This window comes from Dipodomys merriami, unplaced genomic scaffold (assembly GCF_024711535.1).
Source record: "Dipodomys merriami isolate MVZ:Mamm:240054 unplaced genomic scaffold, mDipMer1.0.p SCAF_19, whole genome shotgun sequence".
Classification (NCBI taxonomy): Eukaryota; Metazoa; Chordata; class Mammalia; order Rodentia; family Heteromyidae; genus Dipodomys; species Dipodomys merriami.
The window spans coordinates 27,968,752-27,994,404 of NW_027203270.1; the positions used below are offsets into that span (position 1 = coordinate 27,968,752).

At 44.9% G+C, this 25,653-nt stretch overlaps 1 protein-coding gene across 1 annotated transcript; it reads right to left on the reverse strand.

Annotated features, from left to right (window-relative positions):
• Window positions 1-441: 441 nt before the first annotated feature.
• Window positions 442-25,397, reverse strand: Casc3 (CASC3 exon junction complex subunit). Its single transcript, XM_070028106.1, has 14 exons — window positions 25,103-25,397; window positions 24,674-24,701; window positions 24,240-24,277; window positions 11,768-11,926; window positions 11,529-11,680; window positions 10,866-11,042; window positions 9,943-10,625; window positions 7,552-7,616; window positions 6,889-7,003; window positions 6,326-6,424; window positions 5,860-6,071; window positions 4,438-4,560; window positions 4,205-4,269; window positions 442-2,089 (listed from the first exon to the last, which is right to left on the reverse strand). The coding sequence occupies exons 1-13, from the start codon at window positions 25,331-25,333 to the stop codon at window positions 4,246-4,248; spliced, it is 2,106 nt and encodes a 701-aa protein (XP_069884207.1). The 5' UTR covers window positions 25,334-25,397; the 3' UTR covers window positions 442-2,089; window positions 4,205-4,245.
• Between the last annotated feature and the right edge of the window lie 256 nt (window positions 25,398-25,653).

A 25,653-nucleotide genomic window follows, 5' to 3' on the forward strand; every position in this document is an offset into this window, starting at 1 on the left:
CTCAGGCCCTGAGTTCAAGCCCCAGGCCTAGCACACACACAAAAAGAAAGAACTATGGTCTGGGAATGTGGCTTAGTGGTAGAGTGCTTGCCTCGCATGCATGAAGCTCTGGGTTCCATTCCTCAGTATCACATAAACAGAAAAAGCCAGAAGTGGCACTGTGGCTCAAGTGGTAGAGTGCTAGCCTTGAGCAAAAGAACAGGGAACAGGACAGTGGGACAGTGCCCAGGCCCTGAATTCAAGCCCCAGGACTGGCAAAAAAAGAACTAAAACTGTCAGGGAGTGCAGATACACGCTGGGCTTCACGGGGGTTCCTCAACCTCTGCCTTCCATTTCACCAGCCTGAGCTGACTCCAGTGTGACTCTGACTTTGTGAGGGAATTAGGGAGTCCTTTTCTTTTTCTCCCAGGTGAAAACTCATGCAAAGAACTGGCAAGTGAGCCAAGTTTATAGTCTAAATTTTATTATCTCCATGTCACAATGCTGATCACAAATGTGCACCCTTTAAAACAGTAACAAAAACAAGACACATGGCGAAATCCTTGCAACTAAACACAGTGGACTGACAGAGACAACTGTCACAGTGTCTTAAGGTCTGGGAGTGTGGGCATGCTGCCCACAGGCTTGAGGAAACATCTTCAGGTTTAAGGCAAAGGGAAGCCTACAAAAGGCACAACCACCAGCTACCCTTGGAAGAACCTCTTATTTTCTCATTATAGGGGAGTTACGGCTTAAGTGCTTTACCACCCTCCCCCCTCCTTACCCCACACTGTGACTCAAAAGTGGTTAGGCCAGCTACCAAAGGAATATGAAGTGACACTGCTTGAGAGAGATGACCACAACTTTCTCTTGCAGGTTCCCACAGGACAGGGACAGTGGCCAAGATTCTACTGGCAGACAGTGTTGCAGTAACAGAAAACTTCCAGAGGCAGCAGGAAGGTGGTTTGGTACCATGGCTAGAAAAGGAGGGAAAGCCCTTGCCCAAAAGGTGATTGGTTTCCTTAGGCCTTCAGCCCAGGTACTGTATCTTCTGTTTGTAAGAACAGGAGCAGAATTTGGGAAAAAATCAAGTAGTAACATCTATAACACTTGTAGCAGGAAAGTCATTGAGAAGAGCAACTGCAAAGGACAAGGTAAGCTGCTTGCTGGATAGTACTTGCTTCTGGAGAGATGCATTGGTCCACAACAACTGGAAAGGAAGTGGTAGGAGGGATGGAAAGAAGAGAAGCAGGGCTGCTAATTCCACTTAGCTCAAGACTGAGCCCTGAGGACAGTGTGATACATTTCTCTAAAGCGCAGAGGCTTCCCTCCACCTTCCTCCCTCACAAACGCATCTGGTTTGCCCATTCTCACTTTCAGTAGGGGAAAACAGCCTCAGTAGGGGACTGAAGCCTACCAGAATACAGGTACTACTGGAAGCTCAGATTATACAACCAGCATCAAAAAGAAGAGCTCCTACTCACCCACTCAGTTTTTCTCCAATGGGACTCTATTTAGACGACTTTGCTTCCATAGGGTTACAAGAATTAAAAGCCAAGTATCAAAGTAACAAAGGTCAATCAAAAGTGAAAGGCCAGCTGTCTTTACACTTGACTGATATACTCTTAATAATCTGGGATGGAGGTAATGACAAAAGGGAACCCAGAGATGCTAGCAAACCAGAAAGAACTTGTTTCATATCAAGGGAGAGAGAAGAAACAACACTAAAAATATTAATTTAAGAACAGCAAGCCAGGATTTAAAAAACAAACATTTCAGAAAACAAACAAATAAGAAATTCCCTGGGACAGAAGACACTTGCATTTTCCAGGAGACATTAAAGAAGATCAAGATACAGCTTCTGGATCTAGACTCAAAAGCCTGGGCAGTTATGTCTCTGCTCCCCTGAGCACAGCCAGCTCAAGTGAAGAATAGAGGACACCTGTTTCTCCTCTCTCCACTAGAGCCTATCCACAGGGGAAAGGGATGCTTCCTTTTCCAGTTGCTTGCTGGTAGGACTACATCCTATCTTTGGAGCCCTCCGGGTAGTAGTCAGCCAGCTGTACGTCTTTTCTCTCCTGAGTTCTCACCTCTGCTGTCCTAACAAGGGCTGGGAAAATGAAGAACACCAAAGTGTTAATGAACCTCTGGCATTTTAAAGCTTTCTCAAAAGGTTATATTATCTTAAAAAAAAAAAAAACTATTATTAGCATCTATCACTTGTACAAGAGGGGGTTCACTGTAACACTTCCAAATTCATACAATATATCCCAATAAAGCCATCCCTTCCCTCTCTCTCCTCCCACAATCCTCCTTTGAAAAACAATTCCAACAGGTTTTACATTTCTCTTTTCATACAAACATATAAAGTACTTCCAGAATATTCACTCTCCATTGGTCTTCCTTCTTATTTTTCATCACACTTCTAAATAATGTGGGAGATTTGTTTTTTTTGGTGCTGAAAATCAAATTCAAGGCCTTGAGCGTGCATGTGCTCTATCACTGAACCACACCTATAGCACCTAAATGATGTGTTGGGTTCCCCTCCATCCCCCATCCTGGGGCTTGAACTCAGGGCCTGGGCACTGTCTTGGAACCTCTTTGTGCTAAGGCTACATTCTATGCTCTACTACTTGAGCCAGAGAGCCACTTCTGGCTTTTCCCGAGTAGTTTATTGGAGGTAAGAGTCTCACAGACTTTTCTGGCTGGGCTGGCTTTGAACCATGATCCTCAGATCTCAACCTCCTGGGTAGCTAGGATTACAGGCATGAGCCACCAGTGCTGAGCTTTAAATAATGTGCCCCAATAATATATTTTAATGACCTTAAAACAAGCAGAAATAATGATTAAAAATAATAAAATAGGACTGGGAACGTAGCTTAGTGGTAGAGTGCTTGCCTATCATGCATGAAGCCCTGGGTTCGATTCCTCAGTACCACATAAGCAGAAAAGGCCAGAAATAGTGCTGTGGCTCAAGTGGTATATGCTAGCCCTGAGCAAAAGCTCAGGGACAGTGCCCAGGACTGGCAAAAAAAAAAAAAGAAAGAAAGAAAAAAAAATAAAACAGGTGGGCTGGGAATGTGGCTTAGTATTACAGTGCTTGCCTCGCATGCATGAAGCTCTGGGTTCGATTCCTCTGTACCACATAAACAGAAAAAGTTGGAAGTGGCGCTGTGGCTCATGTGGTATACTACTAGCCTTGAGCAAAAGAATATCAAAAGAGTTTCTAGGCCCTGAGTTCAAGCCCCAGAACTGCCAAAAATATAGGTGAGTGTGGTAGCACACATTTGTGGGAGGAGGATTTTGAGTTCAACACCTGCCTGGGTTATACAGTGGGTTTGAACAACTCCATGGTCTTTTTCCTGTACCATCTCAATTTTAGATTTCCTTTTGTCTCTCTCTCTTTTTTTTTTTTTGGTAGGTAGTGGGGCTTGAACTCTGGGCCTGGGCCTTGCTCCTGAGCTCTTCAGCTCAAGGCTAACACTTTTACCACTTGAGCCACAGATTTCCCTTTCTCTTGATCAAGTTTAGATGATGCTCCTATATGTTTATCATGCAGTTTCCCAAATAAAAGTACCAAGTCAACAGCAATTTCTACGCTACTCCTACCCAATACATTCACAAACTAAAGAAACTGACACATTCTCATACCTCCTTAAGCCTCCCAAATTATTCCATGATTGTATCAAGCATTAATGAAGTGATTGTTTATCAAGCAGTAAGCATGAATGTTAAGGGGGTTTTTTATGTTGTTGTTGGTTTTTATTGGTTGTTGGTCGTGGAGCCTGAACTCTGGGCTTGGGCACTGTTCCTCAGCTTTTCAGCTCAAAGTTAGCGCTCTACTACTTGAGCCACAGTGCCACTTCTGGCTTTTTCTGCTTATGTGGTGCTGAGGAATCGAACCCAGGGCCTCATGCATGCAAGGTAAGCATGAATGTTAAGTTTTAAGACTACAGCCACAAGGCCCGGCAGTAGTGGCTCATAATCCTAGCTACTCAGGAGGCTGAGATCTGAGGATCGCAGTTCAAAGCCAGCCGGTCAGGAAAGGCCATAAGACTCTTTATCTCCAATAAACCACCAGAAAACCTGAAGTGGCACTGTGGCTAACATGGTAGAGCGCTTGCCTCGAGCTGAAGAGGTCAGGACAGTATCCAGGTCTAGAGTTTAAGCCCCATGACTGATTTAAAAAAAAAAAGAATACAGTCATAGTAAACTATGTACTTACTCTCATATGATGTTGGACTGAAAAAAATTCAAAAAGTCGTATTAACTGGAACCCCTGCTTACAACCTGAAACAGAAAGGAAATCTGTTAGGAGGTTAAGTTTTTTTGTTTCTGTTTTTGTGTTGTGTTTTTTTTTAAAACAGAAACACACCCTGAAAAGCAGAGAAATCCTCTGGAGAAAAGGAAAGCCCAGAGATGTGGCTTGTGCTGTTAAGTATTAGAAGGAGTTCATACCTCAGGTGGAGGGGGCTTGATGGACACTGGCTGGGGAGTCCTTCGAGGTGGAGAGGGCTTTGGCTGCACCTGCTGTTGGGCAGGGTTATAGTAGGTCACTCCTCCATAGACCTGTGATGGGGCCTGAGACCCCGTAAGCCAGGAGAAGTTTAGAATTCATCTAACCTATGAAAAACAGTAAACATCTAGCTACAAAAATATAAAGAATAACTGTAAAATTCATAATTTTTCAAATTTTTGAGATGTTTCCTTCAAAATAAAGCACCTATGTATTTCTGCCTTAATATGTGACTACAATGCTCTGATTTTCATTCATGAAAATACTCCCTACCTTTCTCCAATTCTCACCATGAATTGACAGACAAAAAGGCTGAGCTTGGCCGGGCGCTATAATCCTAGCTACTCAGGAGGCTGAGATCTGAGCATCTTGGTTCAAAGCCAGCCCGGGCAAGAAAGTCCGTGAGACTCTTATCTCCAATAAACCAACAGAAAACTGGAAGTGGCGTGCTGTGACTCAAGCGGTAGAGAGCTCGCCTTGAGGTAAAGAGTACAGGGACAGCACCCAGGCCCAGAGTTCAAGCCCACGACCAAGGGGGGAAAAAAAAAAAAAAAAAAAGACTGAGCTTTGGGCTGGGAATGTAGCTCAGTGGTAGAGCGTTTGCCTTGCATGCATGAGGCCTTGGGTTCAATTCCTCGGCACCACATACGCAGAAAAAGCCAGTAGTGGTGCTGTGGCTCAAGTAGTAGAGCGCTAGCCTTGAGCTGAAGAGCTTAGGGACAGCACCAAGGCCGAGTTCCAGCCCCACAACTGACCAATTAAAAAAAAAAAAAAAAAAGAGGGGCTGGGAAGGTGGCTCAGTGGTAGTGCCTTGCATGCCTGAGTCCCTGGGTTCAATTCCTCTGCACCACATAAGCAAAAAGAAAAAAGCTGGAAGTGGGGCTGTGGCTCAAGTGGTAGAGTGCTAGCCTTGAGCAAAAGGAACTACAGCTCCCTGGCCCAGAGTTCAAGCCCAGGACTAACAAAACAAAGAAACAGATGGTACACACCTATAATCCCAGCATTTAGGAGGCTGAAGCAGTATTTTGAAGTCTAGCCTACATAGCAAAAATCTATCTCAAAAAACCCAAGGGCTGGGTATGTAAGTGCAAGATCCTGAATTTGATCTGGAAAAAACAAAACACCAATCTCCTCACCACCAAAAAAGAACAAAACAAAAAAACACCTGGAAAATATCGATGGGTAATTATGTAAGCTGCACTTCCAGCTTATGACCACCAAGAGGCATCCTAATACTACATACAAATTGATGGTATTGAAATATTCTTGTTCTTAAAAAATTCCTTTAGGAAGTCTCCCCATACCATAGTCCTGTCTAATTTAAAGATGTATACCTAGAAAAATCTGCTCATCAGCCATCTCACCTGTGTATTAGGGTATAGATGAGGAGGTGGGGGGGGCAGTGCTCCAGGAGCATAAGGGTAGCTGGGATTACTGAAGTTCATGACCCCTGGAGCAGAAAAGTAAGTAGGAGCAAGCAACTGCTGGGGTGGTGGCTGTCCTGGAGACATGGACACTGGTGGGGGATAGAGGCCCGGATTGGGCAGTGGTGCCGGTGTCTGGTGAGGATGTAAACCTAGAAGGACAAGGAAAGAAAAACAAAAACTGAAAAACATACTACCATTTTCATAGGATGGTCTGGATGGATTACTAAACACAAACAGGCTCAGGCTGGAAGGCCTTAGGAGGGACCCAAGAGGAATTTGCTGCCTAACCAGCCAGTCTGGCCAGCCTGGCTTAGTTGCATAGAGCCGAAAAGGTAGAAGTTTATGAAGCCCCCAAAACACATCTTCACACACTGGAAGTATTCAGAAGAAAAAGAAAGCTTACCTGGGTGGGGAAGGTGCATTTCTGGCTGCACAATCATGCCCTGTGGAGGCAGTGGGGCAGGGCTGTCACCATGGGTATAGATTGGTCCCTGGAACTGCACTGTAAAGGGATAAACATTGGTACTATAACAAACTCACTCTTCATGTCACACAGACAAATCTTCTTGCCTCCCAAGCCCTTAAAAAGATGCTCTCAGGGGCTGGGAAGATGGCTCAGTGGTAGAGCGCTTGCCTTGCATGCCTGAGGCCCTGGGTTCGATTCCTCAGCACCACATAAAGAAAAAAAAAAAAAGCTGGAAGTGGCGCTGCGGCTCAAGTGGTAGAGTGCTAGCCTTGAGCTGAAGAGCTGAGGGACAGCGCCCAGGCCCAGAGTTCAGGCCCCATGACCAGACCCCCAAAAAAAAAAAAAAAAAAAAGATGCTCTCAATTTTCCATGTGAAGAAAACACCAATGAGACAATGGACAATGTCTAATAAGACCTGTGAGAGCTCAGAAGAGTCAGGAGGCTGGCCTCTTAATTCATTCCACACAAACAAGAAAGGAACCCCTGAAACAATAACTTACGTGGGTCATAGTAGTGTCCTTCCATGATACTTATATGCACAGGAGGAGCAGGGGGCTCTGGAACAGGTCTCTGTCTCTGGGATGAATAGCGTTTGGCTCGACCACCCTGGACACCCTTAGATAAAAAGAGAGGCCTGATCATTCAAGACTTCCAGAGAGTTGCCTCATACAAAGTCTTATCCTTCTTTAGATGCAGCAAAATAGTTAGTACACGGCTGTTATTTGCAAAATGAATAAAATCAACAAGAAGCATCAACATTGAAAATAAACCTTCTACTCTACAATTAAGACCCAAATGAAAAGGAACATGAGTAATTTTTTTTTTTTGGGGGGGGGGTCAGTTGTGGAGCTTGAACTCTGGGCTTGAGAGCTGTCCCTGCACTCTCCAGCTCAAGGCAAGCACTCTACCGCTTGAGCCACAGTGCCACTTCCAGTTTTCAAGTGGTTTATTGAAGGTAAGAGTCTCACGGACTTTCCCGCCCAGGATGGCTTTGAACCCCGATCCTCAGATATCAGCCACCTAAGTAGCTAGGATTACAGGTGTGAGCCAGCGGCGCCTAGCTGGAACATAAAACTGGTATCAGGACCTCATTAGGGTTTGAACAGTGATCCCCAACTATACTGTGTAGCCCTTTGCCCCATCTATCCCTTTCCCTTTTGTACCATTTCTTCCATTCGGTTGAACTGAGGTGGAGGTCCTGCTCCCATATGCATATGGTTGGGCATACCTGTAACACACCAAAAAGGTTACTGCTGCAAAGCACACGTATGTGAATGAGACTCAAAGAAAATGACATCAAGAAAACAAGTTTAAACACAGGGAATGGTGCTGGCTTTTTTTTACATTAGCAAAACTTTTTTTACACTACCTGCTTACTGTTAATATTTTTTTGGGGGGGAGGGTAGTCCTGGAGCTTGAACTCAGGCTAGTGCTCTACCACTTTGAGTCACAGCATCACTTCCAGTTTTCTGGTAGTTACTTGGAGATAAGACTTTCCTACCCAGGTTTTCTTTGAACCATGATCCTTAGATCTCAGCCTCTTGAGTAGCTACAATTACAGACATTAGCCACTGGCACCAGCTAATACTAACATCTTAAACTGCTATCTCTCTTTTTTGTGGCAATACTGGGGCTTAAACTCAGGGCCTGGGCACTTTCCCTTAGCTTTCGCTCAAGGTTGGTGCTCAACCACTTGAGCCACAGCTATATTTCCAGCTTACTCATCTTCTTTCTTTTCTTTCTTTCTTTCTCTCCCCCCACCTCCTCCTTTTCTTTTTTTTTTTGGGGGGGGGGTAATAAACTAGAGATAAGAATCTCACAGACCTTCCTGCCTGGGGTTGGCTTCAAACCTTGATCCCAGATCTCAGTCTCCCAAGTAGCTATGATTATAGGTATGAGCCACTAGTGTCTGGCTGCTTACCATATTAAAACAGTAATAATGAACATGAAAGATATGACCCCAACTTTGGTTAAAAAAAACAACAACAACAACAAAAAAAAACAAAAAACAAGCAAACAAAACAAAAAACCAAGTTCAAATTTTTCCTACCAAATACTTTTCTGCATAGAAACCCTGGCAGGTTACAATCACATATTATATTATTAAACCTATTATAAAATCTTAGTCTAAATGTTTCTGAATAGCAATTGGATGCTTTATAAATATACTTGATTATCTCCTAATCACAGAGGTCCTGTGGCTGGGAAGAAGTTTGAGAAGAAATTCCAATCTGGCTAAAAATTACTCAGGAGAAAAAGGAATGCTTGCCAGGTGCTGGTGACTCATGCCAAATCCTAACTACTCAGGAGGCTGAGATCTGAGGATCATGGTTCAAAGCCAGCTCTGGCAGGAAAGTCCATGAGACTCATTTCCTATAAACCACCAGAAAACCGGAAGTGGCGCTGCGATTCAAGTGATAGAGTGCACACCTTGAGCTGAATAGCTCCGGGACAGTGCCCAGGCTGAGTTCAAGCCCCATGACCTCTCCACTCCCCCCCCACCCCCCCAAAAAAAGGAATGCTCTACAAATGGTCTTCCAAAGATACTAAGATATCCATCAGAAAGTGTTCTCTAAAGATCAACTCTGGGCCCAGGCTACACTAGTTTTTCGTGCTAAAAATTCACATATACCAGAAGTGTGCTAAGACTCCTAATGCAAATGAGGACTTCCAATCTTTAAGTTTGAGCTATATTACAGAAACTACAGAAAAGATCTCTCAATCTTTTTAGAGAGACAAAGACAAAGCAGAATGGGCAAAAAGGGCAGTAGGTAAAGTGCCACTTTCTGGAATTGTTATCCAGTATGATACTAACTAGCCTCTGGATTCAAGCCTTGATACTGGGGTAAAGGATTACTTCCTCTGGTCACATTCCAAACTATTCAAAGGCACCCACATTATATAAAGTTCTATTGGGCAATCTGTCATTAGAACACTAAAGAAATTAGAAAGGCATTCCTTCAAAAGACAGAATATTCAGATCCAAATTCAAGTGAGTTTCTGCCTTCAAGCATTTCACTTAGTTCAAATAATAACAGTGCTATCCTCTTCCCTTTTGTAAAGAGGGGAAAAGGATTCTGTATTCAGAAGTTCAATTCGGGTAATGACCAGATAATAGTATTAAACAACTATGACAGACTTACATAATGAAAACTGCTCTTGAGGACCAAACAAACAGACCTATGAATCTGCCCTTTTCTCTCAATTAAGTATTTGTTAGACCCAAAATTCAATCCCAAGCCTTGTGAAACCCAATGATGGAGAAGGAAAAAAACCAGCCAGCCGGGCGCTGGTGGCTCACGCCTGTAATCCTAGCTACTCAGGAGGCTGAGATCTGAGGATCGCGGTTCAAAGCCAGCCCGGGCAGGAGAGACTGTGAGACTCCTATCTCCAATAAACCACAAGAAAACCGGAAGTGGCGCTGTAGCTCAAGTGGTAGAGCGCTCGCCTTGAGCTGAAGAGCTGAGGGACAGTGCCCAGGCCCAGAGTTCAAGTCCCACTACCGACCAAAAAAAAAAAAAAAAAAAACCAGCCATAAGCCCTATAATACCTACCTCGGAGGTCCCGTGGCTGCAGGAATGAAGGCTGTCCTGGACTCCAATTCTGTTCTGCTAGATTTAGCTGTGCCACATCTTGTTCCAGTCCACCTGTAGCAGACTCTACTGGAGGCTCCCAGTTACCAGCCTTAGCAGATGGAGGGGTAGTTTCAGGGACAGCAGGTGCTGAGGTCAGCCCTTCGGGTGGAGGGGGGACCTCTTCAGGAGCTTTCACTGCATCCCCAACTTTGGTTCGAGTTCTTCTGGCCCGAGAATAGGATTTCTTCTCAATGGGTCTGTCAGGGGCTGGTGGTGCAATGTCAGGAACAGGAGCTGGTGTCTCTGAAGCTGCTTCTTCCTTTTCGGGACTGCCAAGCACTGGAGCATCTGCTTCTGGAGATGGATCTCTCACAGGAGTCTGCTCCAGGCGCCGTGACCGGTAACTAGCATCATGTTTAACAGTCTCACTAGAACGACCACCATGCTGCCCACCAGCTTCCACGGGTCTAAAACCAGTACGACCTTCCTTGAAGCCCCCAGATCGGGAATAATTCCTGGCTGCAGACATGCGGCCAGTACCTGCTGCATTCCTGTTAATAAATGTTCTTGGTGGTAGGGTGCCCCCAGGACCCTGGTGGCGATGGGACTTGTTTGCCCGCTCACCAATCCAGTTTGGATCTCTTTGTGGAGGACTGCCAAATCTAAAAGAAAAAAAAGAAAGAAAGAAATTAGAACATTGAAAATACATACATACAAAGTAAATAAATTAAGTAATAAATAAAAATAAAATAAATAAATAACAGGAATACTAGAGATATAAACTGAATCAAGAAGACATTCTATATTCCCCACCCATTCACTTACAAGTTAGGAAGACACTTAGAAAAGTAGGGGTATTCTTGTTAAAAATATCAATAATATGTGCTTCCAATTTTCCTCACCGAGGTTTCCGGATTCTTCGGGGTTTGATGTCATCAGGATTATGAGCTGAGCGAATGTCATACCCATAAAGAGCAATAAGCTCCTGTCGGGACTTTGGGGCCTGCTCATCTTCACGGAACTTGTCATGTTCCCAGCGACCCTCATCCTTCCATAGCTTTCGCTGACGTCCCTTAGGTCTGGACAAAACCAAGACAAGGTGCTTTGAGACAACCAAAACTTTCAAAGACATAGTCTCCTAAAATGCAGCATACTTCAGAGGCCATGGATTAAACAAAGCACACTTGTGATGACCAAGAGAAGATGGGAGCCAGGAGCAGAATTAGGAGTTCAAGGCCACCAATGTAGGCTACACAGCAAGAGACTCAGAAAAAGTAAATAAATAAAAAAATAAGACAGAAAAAAAAATGGATTCTGGAGACAGTCTACCCTGAATCTGGACTCAGCTCTCCATCAACAGTTACCAAATCTCTTTCTCATTTTCTCTTCCAACAAGGTACCAAATATTCTAATCTTCACTTTCCTCCTCTGTACAGAAGGAATAATTACATATTTACCTTAAAATGTTGAGTAGTAAATGAAAGTACAAGCAAAACATTTAGCAAAGCATCTGACGTATACTAAGCACTAAATAGACACTACACAGCAGCACAACTGTATGTTACCTGACTTCCTCCTCCTGAGTTTGCCCTCGGAGATCATGCTCAAAGAAGAGCCCTTTCCGTGGTATGTATGCTGGATTTTTCCGATCTTCATCATCATCCAAATGCTTAGGTCCCTTCTTACCCACTTTGTTCTCCACAGGCTCTGTGCTCTCCTGGAGGACAGATAAAAAAACTCCTCACTTCTCCAAGGTCGAGAGCCCCTTTCCATCCCCAAATGGAGGACTGTGCAGTGTACCGACCTGTCCATCTCCACTTTGCCTCTCTCCAGTAACAGTGCCTTTGGTTTCTGGCTTTTCTTCTCCCTTCTCTTCTTTTGCTGAAGAATTAGCAGCATCATTAGCTTCCGATTTCAACTCCACTTTGGAGTTTTCTTCTTCACTGTACTCCCCTTCTTCACCCTGAAAAAAAGTTTTCTTGTAAGGTGAACAAGTGTTTTGTATTTTTTTTGCCAGTCCTGGGGCTCGAACTTGGGCCTGGGCACTGTCCCTGAGCTTCCTTTGCTCAAGGCTGGTACTCTACCACTTTGAGCTACACAGTGCTACTTCCGGCCTTTTCTGTTTATGTGGTACTGAGGAATCGAACCCAGGGCTTCATGCATGCAAGGCAAGCACTCTACCACTAAGCTACATTCCCAGCCTATATTCTCTATTCTTTTTTTTTTTTTTTTTGTTGGTCATGGGGCTTGAACTCTGGGCCTGGGCGCTGTCCCTCAGCTCTTCAGCTCAAGGCGAGCGCTCTACCACTTGAGCTACAGCAACACTTCCAGTTTTCTGGTGATTTATTGGAGATAGGAGTCTCACGGTCTCTCCTGCCCGGGCTGGCTTTGAACCATGATCCTCAGATCTCAGCCTCCTGAGTAGCTAGGATTACAGGCGTGAGCCACCAGCAACCGGCTTATATTCTCTATTCTTTAGAAAACACTTTCCCAACAAACTTTTACTGTAAGAACTGAAAGAGGGCTGGCCTGAGTTCAAGCCCCAGAACTGGCAAAAAAAGAAAAAAAAGAATTGGAAGAAAACATTTGGGGGAGTTAGAGGTATAACTCAGTGGTAGTGTGATTATCTAACATGTTGAGGCTCTTGGTTCAACCCTCAGAAACATACACAAGCTAGAATGTCAATACTCTTGCACAAACTTCTAGAAAGATACTATAAAACATATATGCACATACACACATTCTTCCAAACATAGTCCTGGAATGTACATAATGAATTGTTAACAGTGGTAGTCTGAGAAAGGACCTACGGAATACAAATGGAAAGAAGGCTGGGAAGTTGGCTCAGTGGCTCAGTGTTTGCCTCACATGCATGAGGCCCTGGGTTTGATTCCTCAGCACCACATAAACAGAAAAAGCTGGAAGTGGCACTGTGGCTCAAGTGGTAGAGTACTAGCCTTGAGCTGAAGAGCTGAGGAACAGCACCCAGGTCCAGAGTTCAGCCCCAAGACCACTACCACCAACAACAAAAAAATGGAAAGCAGATTTTATAGTACCTGACATATAGAAGGAGCTTATGGGTTAGGGGTACGGCTCAAGGATAGAGTGTTTGCCTAGCAAGCATAAGGTCCAGAATTGAAAACCCAGTACCATCAAAACAAACAAACAAAACCCCTTAGATTTGCTGACATTTTCTTTCTCCATGAATTGTCTCTGAAATATGCCATATCTATTAACTATATTCAGACTTAAAATTGTGAATTTTCCTACCATCTCAAAAGCAGAAATTCCTAATCTTTTACATTTCTAGTCTTTTGTATTATATAATTAGGTGTAAAGGCACACACCTTTAAACAGCTTATTGAAGTGTTAGAGATGTGAGTTGGAAGGATTCAGAGTACAAGCCAGTCCAGTGAGCACACTGAAACCCCTGTAGCACACCTGTAATTCTAGCTACACAAGAGGCTGAGATCTGAGGCTCATAGGTCAAAGCCACTCTGGGCAGAAAAGACCCTAAAACTCTCATCTTAACTAGCAAAAAGCTGGAAGTGGAGCCATGGCTCTAGTGACAGAGCATTCACCTTGAGCAAAAAAGAACAAGGATAGAGCCCAAGCCCTGAATTCAAGCTCCAGGATAGACAAAAACAAAAAGCAAAACAGAACAAAGCAAAAAAAACCCACCACCAGTTATGTAGATACCTTTTCTAGTCTAAAACTTTCTTAATTTCACTCATGAAAAGAGAACAATGAAGCTTGTTAAAATTATTTTTAGAAGGGGGAGGGAGGAGACAGGCTCAGGAGGGCCGATTAGGACTCACTGCATATGTGTAAAAAATGTCACAATAGCTAGGCCCTGGTGGCTCTCGCCTGTAATCCTAGCTACTCAGGAGGCTGAGATCTGAGCATCTCGGTTCAAAGCCAGCCAAGGCAGGAAAGTCCGTGAGACTCTTATCTCCAATAAACCACTAGAAAACTGGAAGTGGCGCCTTGGCTCAAGCAGTAAAGTGCTCATCAAGCTGAAGAGCACAGAGATAGTGCCCAAGCCCAGAGTTCAAGCCCCATGATAGACCAAGAAAACCCCCCGACACACACACACCTCCCCTAGTCAGCGGGCACTGGTGGCTCATACTGTAATCATAGCTACTCAGGAGGCAGTTCACAACCAGCCAAGGCAGAAAAGTCTATGAGACTCTTATCTCCAATTAATCACCAGAAAATCGGAAGTGGTACTATGACTCAAGCACTAGAGCACCAGCCTTGAACTAAAAAGTTCAGAGACAGAGCCCAGGCCCTGAGTTCAAAAAAAAAAAAAAAAAGAAAGAAAGAAAGAAAGAAAAGCTCAAGGACAGTGCCCAGACCTTAGGTTCAAGCCCCAGGACTGTCCAAAAAAAAAAAACAAAAAAACAAAAACAATGCTCAAGCATTCTCTTTCCTTCTCTTCTCCATTATCTTATTTTCCTCTTAAAACCTTGAGGTTGGGGGTTAGGAAGGTGGCTCAGTGGTAGAGTGCTTGCCTTGCATGCATGAGGCCCTGGGTTCCATTCCTCAGCACCACATAAGCAGAAAAACCAGAAGTGGCACTGTGGCTCAAGTGGTAGAGCGCTAGCCTTGAGCTGAAGAGCTGAGGGACAGAGCCCAGGCCCAGAGTTCAGGCCCCATGACTGGACCCAAAAAAAAAGAAACAACTATGAGAGTGCCAGGAATGTGCCTCAGTGGTAGAGTGCTTGCCTTGCATGCATAAGGCCCAGGATTCGATTCCTAACAGCACCACATAAGCAGAAAAAGCTGGAAGTGGCGTTGTGGCTCAAGTGGTAGAGAGCTAGCTAGTCTTGAGCTGAAGAGCTGAGGGACAGCGCCCAGGCCCAGAGTTTAGGCCTCATGACCAACCAAAAAAACAAAAACAAAAAACAAAACTCTAGAAGATGGGAACGGCTTAACAGTCACTCTCTTCTCCTTCCCTGGATTTAGATGTAAGGAAGTAGAGTTATAAATTAGAGAAGATCAGAGCTGGGCATCGGTGGCTCACACCTGTAACCCTAGCTACTCAGGAGGCTGAGATCTGAAGATCGTGGTTCAAAGCCAGCCTGGGCAGGAAAGTCTGTGAAACTCTTATCTCCAATAAACCACCAGAAAACCAGAAGTGGCGCGGTGGCTCACGTGGTAGGGTGAAGCTGAAGAGCACGAGGTCAGCACCCAAACTGAGTTCAGGTCCCACTACCGACAAAAAAATAAATTAGAAAGGATCAGAAAGGCCTGTAAGAACACAATCAAAGGAGCTGATGGAAAGATAGCTCCCAACTGGTAGATTACCTCTGCCATTTGGTAGACATGGCCTCCTATTCTCCCATTGGGTCTTTCACTTGACCTGAACCAGACTGCCCTGTTACTGCAGACCCAGGCTGGCCCCAGTAGAATCCTCATTAGGTAAGCTCAGTGTCTGGCCCTTTCTTCAAAAAGAGCTAAGTTTGCTTGTCTGGCCCAGACAAGCCAGTTAATCCCTCTTTTCCATTTTTCCCTGCTCAGCATCTGGCCTCAAAGTGTTTTGACTCAGGATTTCTAGAAAGGTAATAGAAAGTGAAGGAGACAGTTTGACTACAACTGCGCCTGAGGATCTATATACCCTTGATTTCTTTCCATCTTTTCAACTACATGAAGCTGATCCTCCTCTTGATATATAGGGCTGGGTGGGTAGTAATCACTCCATTCTTTTCTCAAGCCTATGTTTCCAGAGCAAAAAAATACAAGAACTTGCTTAGTGTGCATATGTGACTTTGTAATTCATCAATACACACATACTCACTAAATTAAAATATCTTTTAAAAAATAGGATTTGCAGTAAGGCAACAGTAGCTCTCACATCTATAATCTAGCTTCTCAGGAGGCTGAGACCTAAGGATCCAGTTCAAAGCCAACCAGGGCAGAAAAGTCCATGAGACTCTTTTCTCCAGTTCAACACCAAAAAGTCAAAAGTGGAGCTGTGTCTCAACTGGTAGGGCACTAGTCTTGAGCAAAAAAGCTCAGGGACAGTGCCAAGGCCCTGAATTCAAGACTAGGACTGGCATGGGGGGATGGGAAACCATTACCATGATTATGCTGCCCCCTTTCTAGTCAATAGTATAATGTCACATCAGGCAACTCTTTGATTCTAAATGAGAACCAGAGGTAGCACAGTACTGAAGAGATGCCACATCAAGGTCAAAGCCTGGTCTAATTGAAGCCAAGGTAGTATTCTAGACTCATACTGCTTTAGCAAAGTGATGTTATCTAAACTCTTTCCTACAAAAAAAACAAACTCTCCTATATCACCCTTCTACTTCATTGATAAAAAAAAACAAAAACAAAAAAAAAAAACTTGAGGGGCTAGGAAGGTGCCTCAGTGGTAGAGTGCTTGCCTTGCATGCATGAGGCCCTAGGTTCGATTCCTCAGCACCAAATAAGCAGAAAAAGCCGGAAGTGGGGCTGAGGCTCAAGTGGTAGAGCACTAGTCTACAGCTGAAGAGCTGAAGGACAGCGCCCAGGCCCAGCGTTCAAGCCCCATGACTGACAAAAAAAAAAAAAAAAAAAAAAAAACTTGAACTCAGGATCTGGGCGCTGTCTCTAAGCTTTTGTGCTGAAGTCTAGCACTCTACCACTTGAGCCACAGCTCCACTTCCAACCCTTGGTGGCTAACTAGAGAGAAAAATCTTTACAGCCTTTCCTGCCCAGGCTGGCTTTGAACTGCAAATCCTCAGATCTCAGCCTCCTCAGAATCAGTTTCCTGATTCTGTCTCTTCTAGACTTCACTGCTTAAAAACAACTTTATATTTTATTTATTTATTTATTTATTTTGGTCAGTCATGGGGCTTGAACTCTGGGCTTGGGCACAGTCCCTGTGCTCTTCAGCTCAAGGCTAGCACTCTACCACTTGAGCCACAGCGCCACTTCGGGTTTTCTAGTGGTTTATTGGAGATAAGAGTCTCACGTACTTTCCTGCCCAGGCTGGCTTTGAACCACGATCCTCAGATCTCAGCCTCCTGAGTAGCTAGGATTACAGGCATGAGCCACCGGCACCTGGCTACAACTTTATATTTTATATGTTTCAGGTTATTTTCTGCTGTACTGGGAGGAATTTGTACACACTAGGAACGATCCTCAGCCACACCTCCAGGCTTTTTTGTTCCTTTTATTTTTGATATAGGGTCTCTTTGATTCTCCTATTTATGCTTCCTGCTAGACATATACTATCTTGCCCAGCTTTTCCTACTAAGATGAGGTCTCACAACTTTTTTTTGTCTAGTCTGGTTCAAAGTCCAATCTTAGCCTCCCTGATTAATTGGGATTACAAGTGCACACCACAGCACCCAGTTATGCATTGAGATGAGGGCTTGCTAACTTTTTCTCTCAGCTGGCCTCAAACCAGGAAACACCCAATCTCTAGCCTCTGAATAGCTAGCATTACAGCATGAGCAACAAGTACCTGGTTTTCATATATGTCTGTGAGACAGGATACTTGTTGCCAGGTGGGTCTTGAACTCACAGGCTTAAGTGATCCTCAGTCTCCTATAGCTGAGATAAGAGAGATGTGTACCATTGTACATAGTTACTTGGACTCATCTAAAACTCCTGCTTCTCTGAGGCTGCTTTCACTTAGGCCTTTTTTTGGGCCCACACTGTCACTGACAAAAACTAGCAGAGAAGGGCTGGGAAGGTGGCTCAGTGGTAGAGCGCTTGCCTTACATGCATGAGGTCCTGGGTTCGACTCCTCAGCACCACATAAGCAAAAAGAAAAAAGCCGGACGTGGTGCTATAGCTCAAGTGGTAGAGCGCTAGCCTTGAGCTGAAGAGCTGAGGAACAGCACCCAGGCCCAGAGTTCAGGCCCCACAACCGGACCCCCCCCAAAATTAGTCTTTTACTTCTATTCCACATTCGTTCCCATGACTATATATCAAATCAGTCTCACCTAGAATTACAAATGTGTTTTTCTCACTAACTAGGGCTTGATCTCAGGACCTTTTGCTAGCCAGACAGATGCTCTATCACTTGAGCCATGTCCAGGCTCTATGCTATGAAATTTTGTAAGTATTTAAATGAATACCCTATTCCTTGAGAAGTATCACATGAAAAAAAGTAAAGTTAGACCTATACCTCACCCTACACCCCAAAACTAGTAACTAAATGGGTGTAGTGGCACACTGCTAAAATTCTAACTACCTGTGAGGAAGGGGCAGGAAGATTTTTGTTTTGAGGATAGCCTCAGCAAAGTTGGTAAGACTATCTTAAAAACAAAATTCAAACTGAAGAGCTAGGAGCACAGCTGGAGGCTAAGCACTTGCCTAGCAAGAATTCTCAGAAGGCTGCAGAGGACCCAAAGACCCAAGTGTAAGAACTAAAATCATAAAAGAAAACACAGGAGTAAATCTATGGCCTTAAAGTGTTCTTAGTTATGGTATCAAAAGCACAAGCAACAAAAGAAAAAAGCTAGACTAGTCCTGATCAATATCACAACCTTCTAAGCTGGGCTTCAGTGATTCATACCTATAATCATTGCTATTCAGGAGGCTGAGATTTGAGGATCTTGGTTCTAATCCAGCCTAGGCACTAAAGTCAAGTCCGTGAGACTCTTATCTCCAAAGCTCCAATTAACACCAAAAAGCCACAAATGGAGCTGTGATTCAATTGGTAGAACATTAGCCTTGAGCAACAAAGCTCAGGACAGTGCCCAGGTCCTAAGTTCAGACCCCAGCACTGGCACCAAAACAACACAACAACAACAACAACAAAAACCCACAACTACTTTGTATTGTTTCTCAGCCTCTCGGCTAAGAAAGAACACATCTGTTCTTTTCAGTTTAGTATCTGATCTGATGCATCCTCTAACTGAGGATTAACATTAAATGGAAGATGGAATACGAGCTTACTCTCTTCGCTCTATGCAACAACCTGGTGTTTGTTGTGCCTCCAGAAATGGTACACAAAAAATACATGTGCTTAAAGGAACATCCATTGAATACAAAAAAAAAAATATACATAAACCAGCACATCATCAAGAGACATAATCCATAAAGAACTTTTTTTTTTTGGTCTGACGTTGGGCTTGAACTTTGGGCTTTGGTGCTATCTCTGAGCTCTTTAGCTCAAGGCAAGCCCTCTACCACTTGAGCCACAGCGCCACTTCAGGTTTTCTGGTGGTTAATTGGAGGTAAGTCTCACAGATTTTCCTGCTGGGCTGGCTTTGAACTGTGATCCTTAGATTTCAACCTCCTAAATGGCTAGGATTACAGGCATGAGCCACAGGCACCTGGCCATAATGAACTCTTATACCTTAATAAGATAAGCTAGATTCTGGTCACCAGTAGCTGACGCCTATAATTGTAGCTACTCAGGAGGCTGAGATCTGAGGATGGCAGTTTGAAGGCATCCTGGCAGAAAAGTCCCCAAGACTCATGTCCAAGTTACTACTCAAAAACCAGAAGTGCTGGGTGCCAGTGGCTCATGCCTTTAATCCTAGCTACCGAAGCTGAGATTTGAGGATCGCAGTTCAAAGCCAGCCTGGACAGCAAAGTCCGTGAGCCTGTTCTCTCCAATTAACTACCAGAAAACCGAAGTACCACTGTGGCTCAAGCAGTAGAACCGCTCACCGTGAGCTAAAGAGCTTAGGGACAGTGCCCAAGCCCAGAGTTCAAGCCCCGCAACCAAAAAAAAAAAAAAGAAGGCAAGACTGGGCCCTATGGTTCACATTTATAATCCCAATGGTTCACATCTATTATCCTAGCTATTCAAGAGGCTGAAATCTAAGGACTGAGATTTGAAGCCAGCCTGGGCAAACAAATCCGTGAGACTGATCAATTAACCAGCAAAAAGCCCAAGGGATTGGGCTGGGAATGTGGCTTAATAGTAGAGTGGCTTGACTAACATACATAAAGCCCTGGGTTAGATTCCTCCATACCACATAATCAGAAAAAGCTGAAATGGCACTGTGGCTCAAATGGTACAGTGCCAGCCTTGAGCAAAAAAGTTAAGGGGCAAAGCCCAGGCCCTGAATTCAAATTCCAAAACCAAAAAATTTAAAAAAGGCAAGATTTGAAACCTCTTTGTACAATAAATTAAAATAAAAAACAAACAAAAAACCCCACTAAATTTAAAGAAGCAAAACATCTGAATTTTTTTTTGGGGGGTGGCAGTACTACAGTTTCAAATCAGAGCATCAGGCTTATTAGGCAGGTGCTCTACTAGTCAGTCACATACCATCTTTTGTTTAGGGAAACTAAAGCCCTTCATGTATTGCTGGTAGGCATGTAAAATGGTGCAGCCACTCTGGAAATGATTAAACATGAGTTACTTAAGAGAAGTGAAAACATATGTATACATGAAATCTTTTATGATGTTCATAACAGCATTACTCACAATAACCAGAGATGAAAACAAGCCAATGATTGGCTGGGGGCCAGCAGCTCAAACCTATAATCCTAGCTATATGAGAAGCTGAGATCTGAGGATCACGGTTCAAAGCCAGTGAGGGCAGGTAAGTCTGAGACTCTTACCTCCACTAAACTACGAACAAACCTGGAGGAGAACTGTGGCTCAAGGATGCTAGTGTTGAGCAAAAGAAGCTCAAGGAGAGCACCCAGGACATTGAGTTCAAGCCCTAAAACCAGCACCAAAAAAAAAAAAAAAAAAAAGCAACAGTTCAAGCCCCAGGACACCCCCCCACACACACACTGTCACTGATAATTATATATGAACATGTGCATACATTTATATACATAGTAATGTGTGGATGTGCATTTGTGTGTACATAAGCATATATGGGGGTGAGGATTATCTGGCCAACAAAATCATTTAGTCTGGCCTGCTAAGGGCACTGCAGTTGAAATTCAATAAATCTAGGACTTTTTAATTTTTATTTTGTGTTTTGGCATGTACCTTCATGCTCAGCTTTTTGTTAAGTTCTCATAAACATTTTTTTTTTTTTTGTCGGTCCTGGGGCTTGAACTCTGGGCCTGGGCGCTGTCCCTCAGCTCTTCAGCTCAAGGCGAGCGCTCTACCACTTGAGCTACAGCGCCACTTCCGGTTTTCTGGTGGTTTATTGGAAATAGGAGTCTCACGATCTCTCATGCCCGGGCTGGCTTTGAACCACGATCCTCAGATCTCAGCCTCCTGAGTAGCTAGGATTACAGGCGTGAGCCACCAGCGCCCGGCCATTTTTTTTTTTGGTCGGTCATGGGGCTTGAACTCTGGGCCTGGGTGCTGTCCCTCAGCTCTTCTGCTCAAGGCTAGCGCTCTACCACTTAAGCCACAGCACCACTTATGGTTTTTTGGTGCTTAATTGGAGATAAGAGTCTCACAGACTTTCCTGCCCTCACTGGCTTTGAACCATGATCCTCAGTTCTCAGGCATGAGCCACCCGTGCCCGGCCCCTCATAAACTTTTTATTCCAGCTGGCCTCAAACTTCAATCCTTCCAATCTCCTCCAGTTTAAGTAGATAGGATTACAGGCTTCAATGCCGCCAGTTTCTGTTTTGAAGTGATGAAAATATCTGAAACTGATTATAGCAATGGTTGGACCTATTTATTTTTTCCTTCCTGGTTATACTAGAGCTTGAACTCAAGCCTTGAGCCTGATCACGCTAGGTAGACAATACCACTTCCAGCCCTTTTTGGGGGGTAGAGGAGTCGTGGGTCCCTGAGCTCTTTTGCTCAAAGATAACACTCTACCACTTTGAGCCAAAGTTCCACTTCCGGTTTTCTGGTGGTTAATTGGAGCTAACAGTCTCAAGGACTTCGCTGCCTGGGCTGGCTTCAAACAGTGATCCTCAGATCTCAGCCTCCTAGCAGCTAGAATTACAGGCATGAACCCTGGCAGCCAGTCCAGTCCTTGTTTTTGTTTTTGGCCAGTCCTAGGGCTTGAATTCAGACCCTGGGCTCTGTCCCTGAGCCTCTCTTTGCTCAAGGCTAGCACTCTACCACTTGAGCCACAGTGCCATTTGCAGCTTTTTCTGAGTAGTTTATTGGAGATAAGAGCCTTATAGGGACTTTCCTGCCTTAGTTGGCTTTAAACCACAATCTACAGATCTCAGCATCCTGAGATGTGAGCCACTGGTGCACAGCTCTAGCCCATTTTTTCAAAACACTGGTGGTTATTTGTGTTTTTGTTTGTTTTTTGGCCAGCCATGGAGATTGACCTTAGCGCCTGGTTGCTATCCATGAGCTCTTTTGCTCAAAGCTAGTGAGTGCTCTACCACTTTGAGCTACAGCACCACTTCTGGTTTTCTGGTGGTTAACTGGAGATAAAGAGTTTCAAGGGGTTAGCTTTGAACCATGATCCTCAGATCTCAGACTCCTGAGTACCTAGGATTACAGGTGTGAGCCACCAGCGCTCAGCTAAACATCGTTGTTTTTTTCTTTTTTGTCAGTTGTGGGGCTTGAACTTTGGGGCCTGAGTACTGTCCCTGAGCTCTTCAGCTCAAGGCTAGCACTCTACCACTTGAGCCATAGCACTACTTCTAGATTTTTCTGTTTATGTGGTACTGAGGAACTGAACCCAGGGCTTCACACATGTTAGGCAAACACTCTACCACTAAGCCACTTCCCAGGCCTACAACCCCACTTCTTTTATTTTTTTTAATTTTTTTATTTTTTTGGGTCCGGTCGTGGGGCCTGAACTCTGGGCCTGGGCGCTGTCCCTCAGCTCTTCAGCTCAAGGCTAGCGCTCTACCACTTGAGCCACAGCGCCACTTCCGGCTTTTTTCTTTTTGCTTATGTGGTACTGAGGAATCAAACCCAGGGCCTCAGGCATGCAAGGCAAGCGCTCTACCACTGAGCCATCTTCCCAGCCCCTTCTTTTTTTATTTTTATTTTGTGGTCGGTCATGGGGCTTGAACTCTGGGCCTGGGTGCTGTCCCTCAGCTCTTCAGCTCAAGGCTAGTGCTCTACCACTTGAGCCACAGCACCACTTCCAGTTTTCTGGTGGTTTATTGAAGATAAGTATCTCAAGGACTTTCCTACCTGGGCTAGCTTTGATCCTTAGGCCTCAGCCTCCTGAGTAGCTAGGATTACAGGTATGAGCCATCTGAACCCAACACAATCCCACTTCTTGAAGCAAATGTTTCTTCTATTTCATAAAGACAAAACTGCACAAAACCAGGGGGCACCACTGGTTCACACCTATAGCCTGAGGTACTCAGGAGGCTAAGATCTGAGGATCTCTGTTCAGAGCTGGCCTTGGAAGATAAGCCTGACAGAATCTTAACGCCAATTAACCAACAAAAAGGTGGAGGTGTCAGTAGTAAGTGAAAAAGCCTGTTTTTGTTCATTCCTTTGGAAATGTTTTCTTTTGTGTAACTTCTTAAAGATGGGAATTTTCAAAGGACAGCAGTGGTTACATGTATAATTCTAGCTACTCAGGAGGCTGAGAAATGAGGATCACGGTTCAAAGCCAGCTCAGGCAGTTAAGCCTGTGAGACTCTTTATCTCTGACAAACCACCTGAAAACCGGAAGTGGTGCTGTGGCTAAAAGTGGTAGCGTGTTAGACTTGAGCAGAAGAGTTCAGGAACAGAGCCCAGGACCTGAGTTCAAGCCCTATGACCACAAAATTTTTTTTAATTGATTTTATTAATCAAAAAAAATTGATTTTATTAATCTAGAAAGCCTAAATGGATTGTCAAAAGATATTGTGATGTTCTCTCACTTCAAAACTTCTTTTCCAGCCCTGGCTACTCAGGAGACTGAAATCTGAGGATCACGGTTCAAAGCCAGCCCAGACAGGAAAGTCTGTCTCCCATTAAGCATCAGAAAACCAGAAGTGGTACTGTGGCTCAAATGGTACAGCGCTAGCCTTGAGCTGAAGAGCTATGAGACAGCACCCAGGCCCAGAGTTCAAGCCCCACAACCGACCAAAAAAACAACAACAACAAAAAAGTATAAATGAAAGCTGAGCACTTTTGCCTGTAATTCTAACTACTCAGGAGGCTGAGATCTGAGGATCATGGTTCAAATCCAGCAAGGGCAGGAAAGTCTGTGAGACTCTTCATCTCCAATTAACTACTAGAAAACCGGAAGTGGCTCTGTGGCTCAAAGGGGTAGAGCGCAGGCCTTGAGCTGAAGAGCTCAGGGACAGCGCCCAGGCCTAGAGTTCAAGACCCACAACCGACAAAACAAACAAACAAAAAAGTATAAATGAAGAATACACAAGAGGAGAAACAAGTAGGTCACAGTAATTTTGAACTGTAAATGAGCACATTTTTATAAACATTGTCTGACTTAAGACCATAAGGAAAAAGAATCTATGACACTCACTTCTGAGTCTTCTGCACTTTCATAATCTGAGAGAACAGCTGAAATGGAATAAAAAATATGTGAAGATTTTTTAAAGCAACAAAAACAATCACAATTACGTTTCTAGCTGCTTATATTGGATGAGGCTAAAACGCTCCCTAAATTCTGACATCAACCCAGGAAGAGACAAAATTATAGTCTCCATTTACAAATAGGGCAACTAGCTGAGTAAAACCACTCTGACAAAAATCTAAGAGCCAGTTCTTAACCACTATGTTGCAAAAAGCCATTCTGCTGCAATCTCTTCGCTCCCCCCACCCCACTCTCCCTCTCTCCACCCCCCCCCCCCCACTCAGCCCTTAAGAGTCTGGGAGAAAATCCATTGTTGGAAATAAGTGGCCTGAATTTTTATGTGCAAAAATCTTGCCATAATGAGGCAAAGAGATGCTACTCACCATCGCCTTCCATGCCATCTTCACTCTCCTGAAGAGAAGAAGACATGGATTAGCTCTGTGATTCCCAAAAGTGGGGAGCTCAATAAAGAAATGTGGGGGGAGAGCTGACGACTCAACACAAAATGGTTGAATGAAGAGACAACAAAGATAAATCTTTAACAAGTATAATCCGACACAGGCCGGTGTGTGTACGTCCCTGGCCCCAATTTCTATACAAACAACCGCTTTCCAGCTGCAACAGCAGTTGCTCTGCGCTCCTCAGAAACCCCGACCCCTCCTTCCCTCGGGGCTCCACAAGGTTGCAACCTCCACCTTGGGATGGCTTGTCTTTCAGTAATAAAATAGGCCTCAGCATCTCCCACAGCCTGCGGCCCGCCCCCGCAAGGCCCCGCCCCGCCCCTCCAGGCCCCGCCCCGTCGGCGCACTCACACACTCCGACTCCTCCGCGCTCTTGGCCCCCCCGCTCTCCACCCGCCGCAGATGCAGGCCCCCGGCACGGCCGCCCCGCTGGGAAGGCAGAGAGCCGCTGCCGCCGCCTCCAGCACTCCCGCTGCAGCTGCCACCGCCTCGCCCCGGAGAGCCACCGCTGTCCGATCCCGAAGCACCCGATTCTTCGTCCTCGGTGTCCTGCGAAGCGCGTTGCCGCCGCCGGTCCGCCATCTTACGGAGAACCGCCGGCGAGCTCCTGACGCACCACGCCCGTCGCAAAGGCTGTCGGGTGTCTCGAGAGCTGGTCCCGGCATGCTTCACGCGCGTAGCGCTAGTCCGCTCGGCTTTTCGTGGGGCGGAGCCTAAGCCCTGCGGCACGTTTTCGGAAGGAGCGGGATTGCGCATGTTGGTGATGTCAGGGGGCGTGGCGGTTGGTGATGTCAGGGGGCGTGGCTCGGCTCAACTTCCTTTGGACATCCTGAGGGCGAGGGATGTTGGACTCTGTCACTAAGTCTCCCTGGGTCCCCAGTCCGGCCATCTTGGGCTTTTCT